At 38.5% G+C, this 14,471-nt stretch overlaps 2 protein-coding genes across 3 annotated transcripts; one reads left to right on the top strand and one right to left on the bottom strand.

The window, feature by feature from the left end:
• Positions 1-77: 77 nt before the first annotated feature.
• ccdc9b (coiled-coil domain containing 9B) lies at positions 78-10,579 on the bottom strand. The gene is made up of 13 exons (XM_077731734.1): positions 10,366-10,579; positions 9,268-9,375; positions 9,029-9,133; positions 8,783-8,941; positions 8,041-8,181; positions 4,180-4,346; positions 3,544-3,596; positions 3,381-3,434; positions 3,069-3,165; positions 2,476-2,509; positions 1,871-2,405; positions 1,140-1,222; positions 78-803 (listed from the first exon to the last, which is right to left on the bottom strand). Exons 1-13 carry the CDS (start codon positions 10,384-10,386, stop codon positions 777-779), a joined length of 1,584 nt encoding a protein of 527 aa, XP_077587860.1. The 5' UTR covers positions 10,387-10,579; the 3' UTR covers positions 78-776.
• A 1,078-nt stretch (positions 10,580-11,657) lies between these two features.
• cln8 (CLN8 transmembrane ER and ERGIC protein) lies at positions 11,658-14,173 on the top strand. 2 transcript variants are annotated; one of them, XM_077731731.1, is made up of 4 exons: positions 11,658-12,131; positions 12,221-12,275; positions 12,487-13,084; positions 13,206-14,173. In XM_077731731.1, the coding sequence occupies exons 3-4, from the start codon at positions 12,536-12,538 to the stop codon at positions 13,530-13,532; spliced, it is 876 nt and encodes a 291-aa protein (XP_077587857.1). In that variant the 5' UTR covers positions 11,658-12,131; positions 12,221-12,275; positions 12,487-12,535; the 3' UTR covers positions 13,533-14,173. The 2 variants fall into 2 exon arrangements, with proteins under 2 accessions (XP_077587857.1, XP_077587858.1); XM_077731732.1 differs by lacking the exon at positions 12,221-12,275.
• The last annotated feature ends 298 nt before the right edge of the window (positions 14,174-14,471 follow it).

Here is a 14,471-nt window from a genome sequence, read left to right as displayed (position 1 = left end):
ATGTAAAGAAAGCATTATTTAACTGTGAACCCACTCATAGAACGGAGCACAAAGAAGACATAACAGCTATTCTTAGATATTGTCATTGTCATTTAATGACAGTAACTACAAGTTCCCTTGTCCCAATGTGCAAGTTAGGAAAGACATCTCATCAGTTGGAGTTAGTTAATCTTACCTTAAAAGATGTATTTCTAGGACATTTAGTTAGGAGTGACGTCCAGGCTGTTTAATCCATTTGGAATCCAGTTGTTTTTTCGTCTTTGAGAAAGGAAAGAACGACACTCTCCCTAGATAAACCCTGTTTGTTGTATTAGTATGGCACATGGTATTCAGACATTGCGACAATGGAGTAATAGTAATGCTTGGCTTTCCCTTAAGAACGCCTAGGAGGACGTATGATTCGTCAAAGGTGCTATTTGGGGTGGCGTTTGCGAAAGGTCAATTGCATGTGTTGTTAAATCTACTGTATAAAATATGTACTTTTTTTTTAGAAAAACAACAACACCAATTCCCCAATTATTATCACTAAAGGGTCAAATCAGGCACTACACAAATACAATATGTCATATGTTTCTATACAAACTATACATAACAGCCTGCATACAAAACATGTAAACATTCAGTGGTATTGCACTCAAGATGCAAATGGGAAATCAAATGTCAACATGGATCCTTCAGTTGTAGCAATAGGACAAATGTTGGATCAAATAAGTCTCCTATTGCAAAAACTTGACTGGGTATCCAAATTCAAGTCCTTCAGTATTTGCATCCTGAAATTAAACAATCTTCCCATGTTCTCTTGCCTGCAAAACAGGAGAACAAATGTGATTAAATTCCCATTCAACACATTGGCGACATATACATTTCAATGTGTACGCTTTGATCAGGGGTGGTGGGGGGGGCGCTACCCCAGTAGGGGATGAGATGAAGGCCCTTTCCCACAAGACGATTTGTGCCGCACTCCAACGAGCCCCAAGGGCGGCGAATGTACTTAAAGTGAAATTGGATATCACGCGGCTGCCATTCACACATGCAGGTCGTCTCTCTCTCTTCATCTATTTAACATCATCATCCATTTGCACCTTCCATCAGTCAATTTACACACACATCGATTCCCACTCCTTCTGCCTCACACCAACCTTGTCGCTGCAGCTAAAGTGTTCCGGGTGTAACTCCCCCGATTCCAGGCTCAAGACGCACACACAAGAGTCATTGGGTTCACCTAAGGATTAAAAAAGGAGAGACATTTGAATACACTCTAAGGTAGTGTGGAACAATTTTAAACATTTTCTAGAGATGTCTACAGAAATCTCACAATACATCTTGAAAAATTCAATTCATTGTCTAATTCACAACTGTCAAAGTGGTGGCCCGGGGGCCAAATCTGGCCTGCCACATCATTTTGTGCGGCCCGGGAAAGTAAATCATGAGTGCTGACTCACTGTTTTAGGATCAAATAAAAATTTTAGACATAGATGTATATTATATGTCCGAATTTCCCCCCTTTAAATCAATAATTTGATATTTTAATCATTTTTTCTGTGTTTTTAGGTCAAAAATCAACCTTGCAAAATCAAAATATTTTTTTTTCGTTTTCCACTTTAATATGGAACATAATAAAAAATGGTTTCCTTTTGGAAAGAAAACTAATTATTAAATAATTGATTTTCTCTTATTAAGAAAAAAACTCAAATAATCCATAAAAAATGAATAGTTAGGGCTTTTAATCCAGTTCCTTTAATCCATTTATATTTAAAAAAAATCTAAATATTATATCTAAAATGGCCATTGACTGTAATTAGATACATTGCTGCTTATCAATAAATTCCTCAAGTTCACCTAAAAGTGGAAGAGTAGAATTAGAGAGTACCTGCGTTTGTGTCGGCAAGCAGGACAGATCTTTCCAGTAGGGAAGCGGAGGCCTTATCAGCAGGGGAGCCACAAGGCGCCATGGGGACACCGATTTTCTTTTTAGTACATTCACTTTCAGAAGCCTGCTGCCGACAATGACTCTTTTCATCCTCCTTGGCACCTTCCACACAGAGTCGAGGCACTTCAAGCTGATTTTTTTTCTGCAAGGAACCTTTTAAGAAGCACGTCGGACTCGATTCGGCGCTAGCGGAATCCTGAGAGCCTGTGATTTGCTTGGCGTGAGCCCCCTGAATGAGCTCCTGGGAAAATCGCACTTTCTTCTCCGAAGCCCTACGGGGCGAGGCGTCGGCGTTGTCCTGGACTGAGGTGTCTGCTCCCAAGGCGGAAGAACTTTCCGTTCCGCTCTCGACTTCTAATGAATTTGAAATATCTGGCAAGAAGGTTTTTGAGTCCTGAGTTGTCTCCTCTTCTGCTTCAGTGTCTGTAAGTGCATCAGATTTCTCCAGGAATTCTTCAGATGGTACATCTGAAGTCTATAAATGAGACGTCTATTCAGTTGCATAAGTCATTTTTGTGAGGAAATGGGAAAATGGTTGCGCTTACCTCTAGATATTCACTTTCGGCTTGATCTTGCCATCTAAAAAAAAAAAAATGGACAACAATTGAGTTTTGAGAATTGATAAGAAGTATTCCAAATGGCTTTGTGCTTAACAATGTCTTTAAAAACACAAACAAAATAATTTTTGTCCGATTTGATTACTTTTTAAATACATTTATTTATGCAAGCCAAAATAATGAAATGTCTCCCCCGCCTGCTGCCCATTGTTGGCTGGGATAGGCTCCAATGAAGGAAGGAAAATACTGAAATAAAGTCTTCTACATTGATTACAAATAATATAGAAACACTGTTTAAGTGACTACTTCCATCTGAGAAATGTAACAGAATGTAGGGTGTATTTAAGATTCAGGGGTGAAATGTCAATAAAACCTTCTCGGTCATTTAGTCAGCTGCCTTGACTTCCGATTCAGTAATCGTGACATCCTTGGGAACGTAGTACGTTTTAGCATCCAGTGCGGAAGTCCTCCCATGTGTTATGAGACATTCTGTATCCCAATGGTTCCATTAACTCATTCTTACGGGTGATTTTTGCGTGTGAGTTGGCTATAAAACAAAATGTCAGAGCTGTAATACTGACCTTCTGGCCCTTCCGGTCAGACGATCTTTGCCTTTTGCATTGCTACCCGTTACTTGGAGGTTTTTACTGGACTTGTCTCTGCCGCGCTTCTCATGACCTAAGACACATTGAAAGTTATTGTCAGTAAGGCTCCATTCTAAATGTGCTGATAAGAACAAGACATTTTGCTGACAGTTGACTGAATAGGATCAATTGATGAAATGAATAACATTTTATTGCCAATATGTAAATAACACAAGCAATTGTATGAGAAATGCTATTTTGGAAAATTGACAGTGTCATTTGAAAGATTTCTTTGTGTAGACTCATTACCTTGTTGTGTGTCAGTACCCGACCGATGCTGCCTTCTTCTGGGACTTCGTCCTCCTGATGACATAATAAAAAATAATATATAAAAAAAAAACAAGGGTGAGAGTAGAACTTTATAAGCTATGATCACAATATCCATGACATTTGATTGGTTGGATAACCTCACCTCTACTTGGAGGAGGCACACAATCTTTCTCAGGCTGGGATTTGTCGGTAAACCTATGAGCAAAGTTATACTTTATCCATTAAAAAAAAAAAATACTAAACAAATTTTGCTTAATGTAGGAACACTCCCTTTCTCCAAGGACACATCTTAAATAACACATTCTTGTGGTTCAATGAATAATGCATGATTATGTTAGAAGGATTTTTAAAAATGCAAGTACAATGCCAAAAAGTTATGCCATCTGAACAATTAGTGATTCAGAAACAAATGTCTTGTGGTCTTCCCGGTGGTCCTAGTGTTAGCCTCACCAAGTAAGGCAAGGTATTCCATCCCTCATCCCTGGCTTAAAATAGCTGTTCCTCCCTTGTCTCCTTGTCCATAAACAGTACATTAATTTAACCTGCTATGAGTACCAAACGTCTTGCTTTTAAATCAACAATTGTCTATCACATGCTAGCACATTAACATGTATCATTTATGTTCATTTGGGTTTTAAAAACACATTCCACTTGCCACTGGCGCTCAATTAAACCTAATACTATGCCTAATGATGATCCAACATATGTATCTACTGATCCTTTCTAAATTCACAGCATTAAAAGGAGAGATATAAGATCATCTGAAAATAAATCTTACATATTGTCTGTTTTGTCGACATCCCACGCCCTCCTCCACTGTCCCTTGGCGTTTTTGTGACGTGCTACTCTCTCCTTGTCAATCTTCTCGCGCTCCTTTTTCCACTGCAGGTAGTCCTCCTGCTCCTCCTTGGATGTGGGGACGTTAAGGTCGGAAATTTCCAGATCCTGGACACAGACAATGACAGATGAGTTATAAAAAGGTGGACAAATCTGCCTGTAAATTCACATTTTGTGTCTAATTTGCTATCTTGCTTAAAACACAACACCTTAGCAAATATACTATGTGTAATTAGATGAGTACTTTAAAATACATTGTATACACAATATGTTTGCAGCCTTATTTTTAGTTGCTTAACAAGTGACTTGTTAAAAAAAGGGATTTGTTATTGTTTTTTTTTCCAGTTTTTGCTTACATGAAATGACACTTTTATATGATTATAATGATATTTAGGTAGTATACCTTTCCACCCTCCTTTAATGTATTTCCTCTTGGTATCAAGAGATATTCAAAATCAGGACTCACACAAACAATTTTGTGATCTGGAAATCCCTAACCCAGAATATTTTCACAACTACAAGGCGCACCACAATATAAGGCGCACCCTCAATGACTGACACATTTTATTTTTGTTCTATATATAAAGCACACTAGATTATAAGGCCCCCTGTTTATTTTGTAGAAAATTAAATACTTCTAAGTGCGCCTTATAGTCGTGAAAATACGGTAGTTAGTTTTTACAGCAATACATTTCAATCATCACTCACGTTATTACGCCGTGAGCGAATCAGTCGAGCAGAAAAAGAAAAGAACCTCCTTAAACACAGGCTGGCATAAACATGAAGACCATTTGGGTTGCCAAAAAAAAAAAAAAATCATTGTCAGCATGACATCAATGGCATTGTGTTTTTTTTTTAAAAGAACAATGGGAGTGTATGACAAATTCATTGTTATCTCAACATCTTTGTTTGTGCACTCTTGTCATTACCGTGAATGCGCGCAATGTAATAGACTGGGAAAAGCAGAGTGTACAGTAAATGCAATTATGCCTCCTCCCTACGCTCTGCTCTTAACCTCTTTATTGATTATAATGATGGAAGCAGAAAGGATTGTGTGTGGTACTAAAAGAGGACGTGGTGGACATTTTCAACACATCAAAGAGGACGGACACTGTTGTTCCAAAAAGGCCTCGTGTAAATGAGGGATCCTGAGGGCAATCATTTAAAAGCTACCGATTGTTTATGTAGAGTAAGCAGAAGAGCCTATGGCCACCTCAGAGAGAATTTATAAAACATTTGAATCCGGGGAAGAGGGGAATCAATAATGCTGTCAATATTAGAGCAGCGATAAAAAAAGAAAGAAAATAATAGAGCTGAGTGAGCTTGATGTTTTTCTCCTTTTGTTTGTACCAATCACAATCGAGTAAACATGTTGGCTTCCTGGAAAAGGAACGTGGCCCTTTGTTTTCCATCTCATCTTCTCTCGTGCTTTTTGTCCTCTGCACCCCAAAGGACGGTGGGTACCGCAAGGGGAGTTGTTTTCTCGCATGTTACAACAGGCCCGCTGTTATCAACTTGAGACACCCAGCTAAATATTCTTAATGGACTGCATTCAGAATAATGGCAAAGGCCAATTTTCACTGCAGCTCTCAACTGCCGACTGGACATCAACTGACCTCAAAAGGGCTTTTTTTGCATAATATTATGTCATCTTGGGGAAACACGACTAAAAATTACCAGAAATAAAATTGGTACATTACTTATATTTAGACGATGCAAACTGGAGGTTGTTCAAAACCTGCATATTTCAACTTTGGGAAAAGTAAGGTCAATGTGAAAAATTAGATAGAAACATTTTTTGTGTTTCTTTGATTTCTATTATTAACACTTCAAATTGTAATGGTATACGACCTAGTTTTAAATGAAAAAGATTTTCAGTTGGTGGTGTGCCTGGATTTTTTTTGCAAAAAAAAAAAGCTAGTTTAGAAGGACTCATGTGAGGAACAATTTTAAAAAGGACAATACTGTACCCAAGTGGATATATAGTGCCATAGCATGACTTTTTTTAGAGCTTGATGCAATGACGACATCGAGGTTTGGAAGGTGCACACATCATTAAAAAAACAAAAGCATTTCTACTGCAAATCTTAGTTCCTGTACGTCATAATGAGTGGTGGTCTTATATGACCACACATATTTCTGACTCAGCTACCCTCTTCATCCACAAATCTACACTGATAGGAAGACAAATAAGCCCCTTCTACGATTCCCTTCTTTGTCTTTCATCCTCTTCTGGCACTTCTTCCTCAATCACCCCTTGGTGGCATTTTGCCAGCCTCTTTTTTTGGGGGTTGCATAATAATGAGCTTTTTCAGGGATGGGAAAGGAGTCGAATGTTAATGAGATCAGAGCGACCTTTTCAGGGTGATGGAGAATGCAACACAATCAAGCACAAGTGCAAAGAAGAAAAGCAGATTACTAAAGGAAGAAGAAAATAAGTGGCTGGAAGCATAGTTTGTCCCCTTTGACCTTCAGCTCTATTGGGTGTCCAAATTACGGCCCGTGGGTCTTCTACGCCCTCTGCCTGGAGTTTTCTGAAAGCGGCCTTCATACAGAAAAAATGCCTGCTTTCGTCTGAGAAGAGACAATAGGCCCCTACTTTTATTTATTATAACAACCTACTAAATAGCCAGACCTCCATTCAAGTCACCATTAACACTTTGACTGGCCAAAGCACATTTTTGCTAAAATTAAACCAGCTTATGACCTAACAAAAATTAAACTATCTTATAACAGACCAAAAAAGCAGTTTGCACCATCTAGAAACAAAAAATAACAGAGAAATACACCACCCATAGAAGAAATAATCCCCCTCCTGTACACCTGCAGCATTTTCTTTTGTACGTGACATACTATATATACTACACAGTGCACATGCCTGGTTATGTAAACTGCAAAACAGATCACTGGAGTGCAGACTATTCTTCAACTGTAGATCCAGTGCAGGAGATAAATAAAAGGGACAAATATAGAAGAGCATTTTCAGGCTGTCGATTTAGCACTGAGTACTTCAAATTGCTTGTTCCCTATTTTAGCACAGCTCCCCTGTCTATGCACGTGGCTATATTGACGGGACCGACGTCACACGTTGAGACAGAGCAGCTGTCTCAAGATCCTTTGACACTCTTGAGGTCCGTTACCATGTGGCATCTCATGCCTGAGCTAGGGGATACTTTAGTGTTCAAGTGTCTCAAATTGTTCAAGTGAGCCACGTGCTATAAGGGAATTAGACGTGATCTCTAACATGTCAACACATGATTAACTGTTGTCATTTATGTGACATTTTTGCAGTCTGTTCTGAAAAGTTCTTTTTGGTAGTGTAAATCAAAATGCATATACTACTGCACTATCAACATTTTGAATTGTAATTAATCAATGTTTCATGGTAACCAACGTGGGACATTTGGGACAAATCAAGCAGTTTTGGTTATTCTCATTCTGAAATCCAGATATCACTTATAACCCATAAATAAGAGCTAAATCACTCCATGATTTTCTCCTTCCTAGACCTATTGTTATTTGCCAGCACATGAATTAACTTTACAACCCAACATTGTAGACAACAGCAACTGTATTAATAGCCTCCCCTATTCTAATGTCATACAAGTAACAGCCTTGATAAAGTGCCTGTCTGCCAGCCTTTGTGCACAATTGCAGCAGGGGTGTGGCCAGTCTGGCATCTATGTAAAACAGCTAGTTCTGTTGCGCATGGGCGAAGACACGGTAGGACGTACGGGGCATGAGAAGGGGTAAGTGCCTTTTGAAACAAACAGTGAAGAGTTCGTTCACTTGTTTTACCAACCTGTGGTGGAACGTCCAACGTGGTCATGTGACATGTTTGCCTTGCTTTCCCAGCTTGTTCCTCGTCGGCAGGGCTCTTGACATCTGACAAACATGTCGAGTCTGGCCTTTTCTCAGGCTTCTCACACACCACTCTCTTGCCCTAGGATGGGGTCGTTAATATTAATTCATGTTATAATCACAGCTAGGATACTTTCACAATACTTCATTAGGTACTGCTGCAGGCACATTTGTCCTTTCATTAAAAGTAAAAAGATCCCTGGTCATGTCTGATTGGCAGTTTTTTCATTTCTTAGTGATAATCAGGAAGATGAACACAAAAGCAAAAGGAAATATGTTTTCCCCTTTAAAATAAAAACAATTTCAATAAAGGAAATTATCATTTTAATAAAAAAGGGAGCAAATATTCACTTTTTAAAAAAATAATAAGGAAAACTAACTAACTTGTTTTCTTATTTTATATTGAAAATTAAAAGGGGAAAAGCATAAAAAATAAATAAAAGTGAAAACAAAACAATGGTAAGTTTTACATCATTATTTTGTTTTCACTTTTATTTATTTATTTTATACTTTTCTTCTTATCATTTTCAATATAAAATGAAAAAAACGAATTATTTACAGTTCTCCTTATCAATAAAAAAATGGAATGTATAACAACACTTGCTATTTAGATCTTCCAAATGAGGATTTGGCCCACCCCACCCTAGTTTCTATGTAAAAAGAAAAAAAAAATCCTAACTCACCTTTTTACCAGCCATGGTAATAATAAGCTGCTTCTTATGCCCTCTGCCTACGCTTCCAGCAGCCCGCAGACTAATTTCCTTCCACAGGCCTTCTTCCACTTGTCCTTTCGTGACAGGTGAGGCAGTGTTAGAGAACTTGGTCACCACAACTCGGCTTTCCTGCTCCACACCGCATGGAAAACAAGCTATGAAATACCTCCAAAACAAAATTATGGGACAGCTTTGGAAAAAAATGGCAACACTCACACAGGTGGACTTGTTTACTGTGATCGTAAGATCGTCAGCTTTTCCCTTCCGGTTCAGTAGTGCCATTCCATCTTCTTCTGCTCTTTTCTTGTCCTCTTCCACCTCCTAAAGGCAACTCGGCCAAACAGATAACTAATCAGGATGTATATAAAATAACACTTTCATGAGAATTCCAGTTGAACGCTTCATTAAGAGCGGAAAAATGGTGGATGTCGCCAGCGGCGGCCACTTGTCCTCACCTTGTATCGCTTCATCAGAGCCTCATTCTTCCTGCGGAGAGCCTGGATCTTCTTGTCCAGCTCCAAGTCTCTCTCATGGACCCTCCTAGGCGTCAGGTCGCAAGGAGTCTGGAAGGACATGCAAATGTACAAATGTACATAACAAGTACTTCAAAAATCCTGTCTAAAAAACAACAACTTCTCTTTAAAGGAAAACAGTCCTAATAAACATTCTATGAAAATCTAAAATTCTGAATGATTTGTTGTTTTTTTTACAATTCTTTCTGCAAAAATAATTCTATAAAAAAAAAAATAATAAAATGGCCCCCCTATTATTATAACAAATGTAAATTAATGAATCCAATTTAAAAAAAAACATGGGAATATTTGCTATTAAGAGGAACAACAAGAGTATTTGGACACATTTGAATGTTTATATATGACCAATCAACCATCAGAAAGCTGTCAAGTTGTGAGGCAATGACACGGCCTACGACAAAAATGCACGAGTACACACACCAACACCTTGCAAAAGTTGTGATTCTTTGGGAGAGCAAATGTATTAATACTGTAAACCTTAGGAAACTGCCTGGATGCTACAATGCTGTTGTGAGCGTGAGAAAAGTTGCAACTCAATTTAAAAGGCAGCAGACTGGGAGAGATTTTACCCCGCAGCCTGCAGTTGTCAGGGAATCCAAACACAACAGCTCATGAGGACATACCACCAAGAATAGTCACAACTGAGAGCCGCACGACCCACTCTTGAGTCTCAGCCCCCTCAACGTCACCCTGAAAACAGGCTCATCATGGTCCAAATGGAATGGACCTGTCTCACAATCAATGAGTTGACATTTTCCACCAATAATCCACCAGTCCATTTTTAGAAAGCCCATCTCTTTCACCCCATAGCGTTCCTCCACCAACGATGTGATCGGGAACGATTTGCCATCACGTGATAGTATCGGGAACATCCCTAGTCCTCATCCCTAGACCTGCAGGATCTCGGTGGAGCAATAGACTCAAAAACGAGTGAAAAGACCGCATGCGGCCAAAGCCAAATCTGCGACAGAGCTTAAAGCAATGCTGGCCATAGAGCGGGGAAGGACATAAGGCACTCACAGCTCTCTCAGCTCTCTCCATGTCAGCGCTGATAGCGAGGCTGGGTCCAGACGCGAGGCAGCCGAGGCGGCGGCGGCGAGGGCTGCCTAGAGTCCGCGATCATGCCTCGACCACAATGAGCCAAGTTGGGCAAGCGGCCAAGGCGGCCAGCAAATACACAGAGCTCCCCTGTTAACAGCTTTAACAGCGCCCACCCGCTTGTCCTGCCTCTCTCCCCCTTTCTCTTTCTTTAGCCCTCCCACCCTCCTTCACATGCGCCCTTAGACTCTTTAAATCACTTGTTTCTTGTTGGTCCTTCATTGATTATGCACAATGCTGGATATAAGTATTGTCACTTTTTATGAGGGAAATGTAGGAAGAGACTAAAGTATAAAAAATATCACTTGTCTGTAAACCATATGAATTTGTTTTTTTTATATTTTTAGCCCATAAGAAGCGCAGGGGTCAAAGTGGCGGGGCAGGGGCCTGATACGACCCGCTATGTCATTTTGTGGGGCCCGCAAAGAAAATCGTGTGTTGACTTCAGGTTTTCTTTTCCATTATTTTTTTCATCCCAAATTTGTTTTAATATTTATATATAGCATAGTAAAAATCTGAACTTTGTCAAACAACATATTTAGAATACTTGATGCCACACTGCATAAAATACTCTTGTTAATGGGATGAATCCTTATATATAAAGGTTATTTACAGCTTTTCATTTCCTCTTGAGTTAAAATAAAGATAATTTTGCATAAAAAGGCAATTTACTTATTCTATTTACCTTCCCATTTTTCAAAAATATTCAAATTAAGTAGACCTGTTAATACCACTTGCTTTTTACTCTATAAGTATAATCAATGTATCCAATTAATGGTAATAAAATATACAATGCATCCAGGATTTCATGATTATAAGATTATAAATTATAAGAATGTACTCACCTCTTTGGGTTGGGTTGGATGCCTCCAATGTTATATATCGTGTCTTCTTTGTCAGAAATTGTCGTTTTCTCTGCAAAAACAATGGCGTTTTTAAGATTGCACGATTTACAGTAATCTCATATTGCAAAAATATTTCGTCGATTCGGCTCACATGTGGCCTTTTAAATGTAACAAATGATAATAAAGATAGACGATGCACTTGATTTAGCATTCTGAGGAATAAAAAACAATTGAGTGCAAAAAGTAATACGTAATAGAACTAGTAGTCCTACTTATGACATGCATAATCACTTACGAACTAATGTCGTATCTCCACGGTGTCAATTCAAAGCAACCAAAGACTCTTGAATCTTGTCTTTGCAGAATGTTTTTGGTGCATTTGGGAACGCTGCACTTCTGAATGGTTTGAATGAAACCCTTAACTTCACTGATATTATAATTTAACACGCGTGTGATGAAAACAAGCTGAAGTGACAAGATAAATCCACGAGATGGTAGCATAAAGGCTCTGCCTTTTACAGTGTTGATGAGGGGTGTCTTATTTTTGTTTCTTTCATTTGAGAATGTCAAAATCGGGTTTTTAAAATGTATGATAACCTCCACACGGATTCTTAAAGTGGTTTCACAGAGTTTAGTTCTAAACAAACTATCAAAGTGGCTAGGATTCAGGCTGAATGTTAAATATTAAAGTGACTCTGACGTAAGATGGCCGCAAAAATGGCCAATGGGATGGGCAGAAAAATATAGGGGGCTTGACTTCCTGTTAGGGAATCACGTGACCAAATTGAAGTCGTATGACATGTTTTTGTGGTGAAGAAATGTGAACATTTGTGTGTCTTTTCGGTAAGTATCTGAAATGTTTTAACTTCTTCTGTTTCATCTGCGTAACTCGTCATATTTTTGTTTTATAAACGTCCCTTTCTTCTACATAGTTTTGATCGCAGCTATTTTGGGCTATGGACTATTTTGGAGTCTTCGACGACCAAGGTTTCCTCATTGCATGTTTTAATGTCTCATGTCAACACCCATGATAAATCTCAGTCGACATACTTAGGTTTTTAACTACAAATATTCAAAATACGAACTGTTTCAAAACAATGCAAACATGTCTGCCTGATGCATACTTGTACCTAAGTTGAAAACAATAGAAATCCCAATTGTAACCAAATACACCTTTTTTTTTTCACATACCTTTCAGGTGACGGGTACATCATTTACTATAGCTGCTGAGCTGAGATCTCTTAAGTATGGATCCTGGACTTCAGCTACTCCATACTGATGCCACCCCCCGGGCCATGGCAGATAACTATCCGTGGGATCTTCGTTACCAACTTATTGGTCTTGGTTTTGTCTTCTATGCCTCCATCTTCCTCCTGGCTCACATCCTCTCGAGATCACTGATCAAAACGTACAAATCCCTGCAACCCAAAGAGAAAGTTTTCTGGAACCTGGCAGCCACCCGTGCAGTGTTTGGAATCCAAAGTTCAGTAGCTGGTCTCAGAGCACTTACCCAAGACTCCCAGTTGAATAAAGACATTGGAACAGGGCAAGAAGACTGGTCGTGGTTCACTATCCTCACAGCCACAGGATTCTTCATCTTTGAGAATGCTGCATTCCACACCTACAGTTTGTTGTTTAGGTCACTTGACCTTACCCTGGCAACGCATCATTTCTTCGCCCTGGCGGGATATGGAATGGCAGTGATGTCAGATTCCAGTGGCCACTTTCTGCCAATAGTAGTCCTTCTCCTGGAGATGAGCACACCATTTACATGTATATCGTGGATGTTATTGAAGGTAAAAATGAGAAATCATTATAATCACAGCCTAAGCATTTGTCCAAATAAATGATTGTAGTATAGCAAATGAAATTACTGGTATAAACACTCACTTTCTCTCTCTCTCTCTCCCCATCTAGGCTGGATGGTCCAGCAGTCCTTTTTGGAAAGCCAACCAATGGGTGATGATCCACATGTTTCATTGCCGCATGTTCATCACCTACTACCTTTGGTGGGTGAGTTATAACAATTGGGGAGAAGTCAGCAACAACTTCCCCCTGGTCTTGCGCCTTACCTTTTTCATTGGACTAGCTCTACTCACCATTATCATTAATCCATTTTGGACCTACAAGAAGACCATGCAACTGTTCAACCCCGTAGACTGGAACTTTGGAAACAAGCCGGCACCTGCAACAAAATCCATGGAAAATCAGGATAATGTTGTTTTAAAACCACATCAAAATTGAGGATGAATGGAAATGTACCTCATTTTATAACATATTTACTTATTTTCCCTGCAAGTGTTTTTTATTTATTTAGAGGCACTTGCACAACAGGGTGATGTTTTATATTTTTAATGTGCACAGAAAGTGTAACTCAAAATAGTGCTTATATTGAACAATGTATGTTGTATTTCTGTTTTTTTTATTTAGCTTTTAGAAATAACACTTAATTTTATGAAATTATAAATTTATTGTGTGGATGACCATTTTTTTTCTTGGCTTAAAGTAAAAATAATGCAATTTGAGAAAACTAAAACAAGAATTTATGAAAAATTACCATAGAGTATTTTAAATACAGGCCGGGTTACTTTGTGTTTTATAGTTTGTGTGCACTTATGAAAGATCAAGGTCTTGCTGTCTAATTTGTCCAATGTATTTATTTTTGTTTCATGGGTGAATTAATTGTGAAAACTATGGTGTCAATCTTGGTACAGTATTTCCAGAACTTTTTATATACTTCAGAACATAAAATGTTATACAGGGGGCAGAAACATTATCAGTATTCATAAATGGTGTGAGCTTGTGTAGGAGAGGTTTTCCCTTTTAAGTTCTTTTCTTATGATGCAAAGCGTTGCTAAATAAAAATTATGTCGGCACTTGCACAAGATTTTGTGTTCTTCTTGGCTATTTACACATTTAATCGATTTACTTGATGAGTTCCTAAATTATAATAACAATAAATAGAACATTGCAGGATGAAAATATGAACCAGGGAAGTAATATATTATACCTATCTGAAAGATTCTTATTTTTACAAACATTATTGAATCAAATCCAAAATCGAATGAGCTTGGGCAGTAATTAAAAATGTTAATGATGGACATAAATGAAGAAAATAACTATCTACCTACTTAAAATAGTTTAACAATTCCAAAATCATCTCTAGGCAGCTGTGCAACGGGG

The sequence above is a fragment of the Stigmatopora nigra genome, chromosome 13 (genome assembly GCF_051989575.1).
Source record: "Stigmatopora nigra isolate UIUO_SnigA chromosome 13, RoL_Snig_1.1, whole genome shotgun sequence".
NCBI classification, from domain to species: Eukaryota; Metazoa; Chordata; class Actinopteri; order Syngnathiformes; family Syngnathidae; genus Stigmatopora; species Stigmatopora nigra.
This window is presented reverse-complemented; position numbering and strand designations above follow the sequence as displayed.

What these genes read in the sequence shown, in the direction of transcription:
- ccdc9b (XM_077731734.1), bottom strand. Translation starts at nt 10,386, where the DNA reads ATGGAGAGAGCTGAGAGAGCT. An exon ending in CAGTAAACAAGTCCACCTGT is followed by an intron (nt 8,942 to 9,028) that starts GTGAGTGTTGCC and finishes GGTGTGGAGCAG; the next exon opens with GAAAGCCGAGTTGTGGTGAC. An exon ending in TTACCATGGCTGGTAAAAAG is followed by an intron (nt 8,182 to 8,782) that starts GTGAGTTAGGAT and finishes ACCCCATCCTAG; the next exon opens with GGCAAGAGAGTGGTGTGTGA.
- cln8 (XM_077731732.1), top strand. Translation starts at nt 12,536, where the DNA reads ATGGATCCTGGACTTCAGCTACTCCATACTGATGCCACCCCCCGGGCC. An exon ending in TATCGTGGATGTTATTGAAG is followed by an intron (nt 13,085 to 13,205) that starts GTAAAAATGAGA and finishes CTCCCCATCTAG; the next exon opens with GCTGGATGGTCCAGCAGTCC.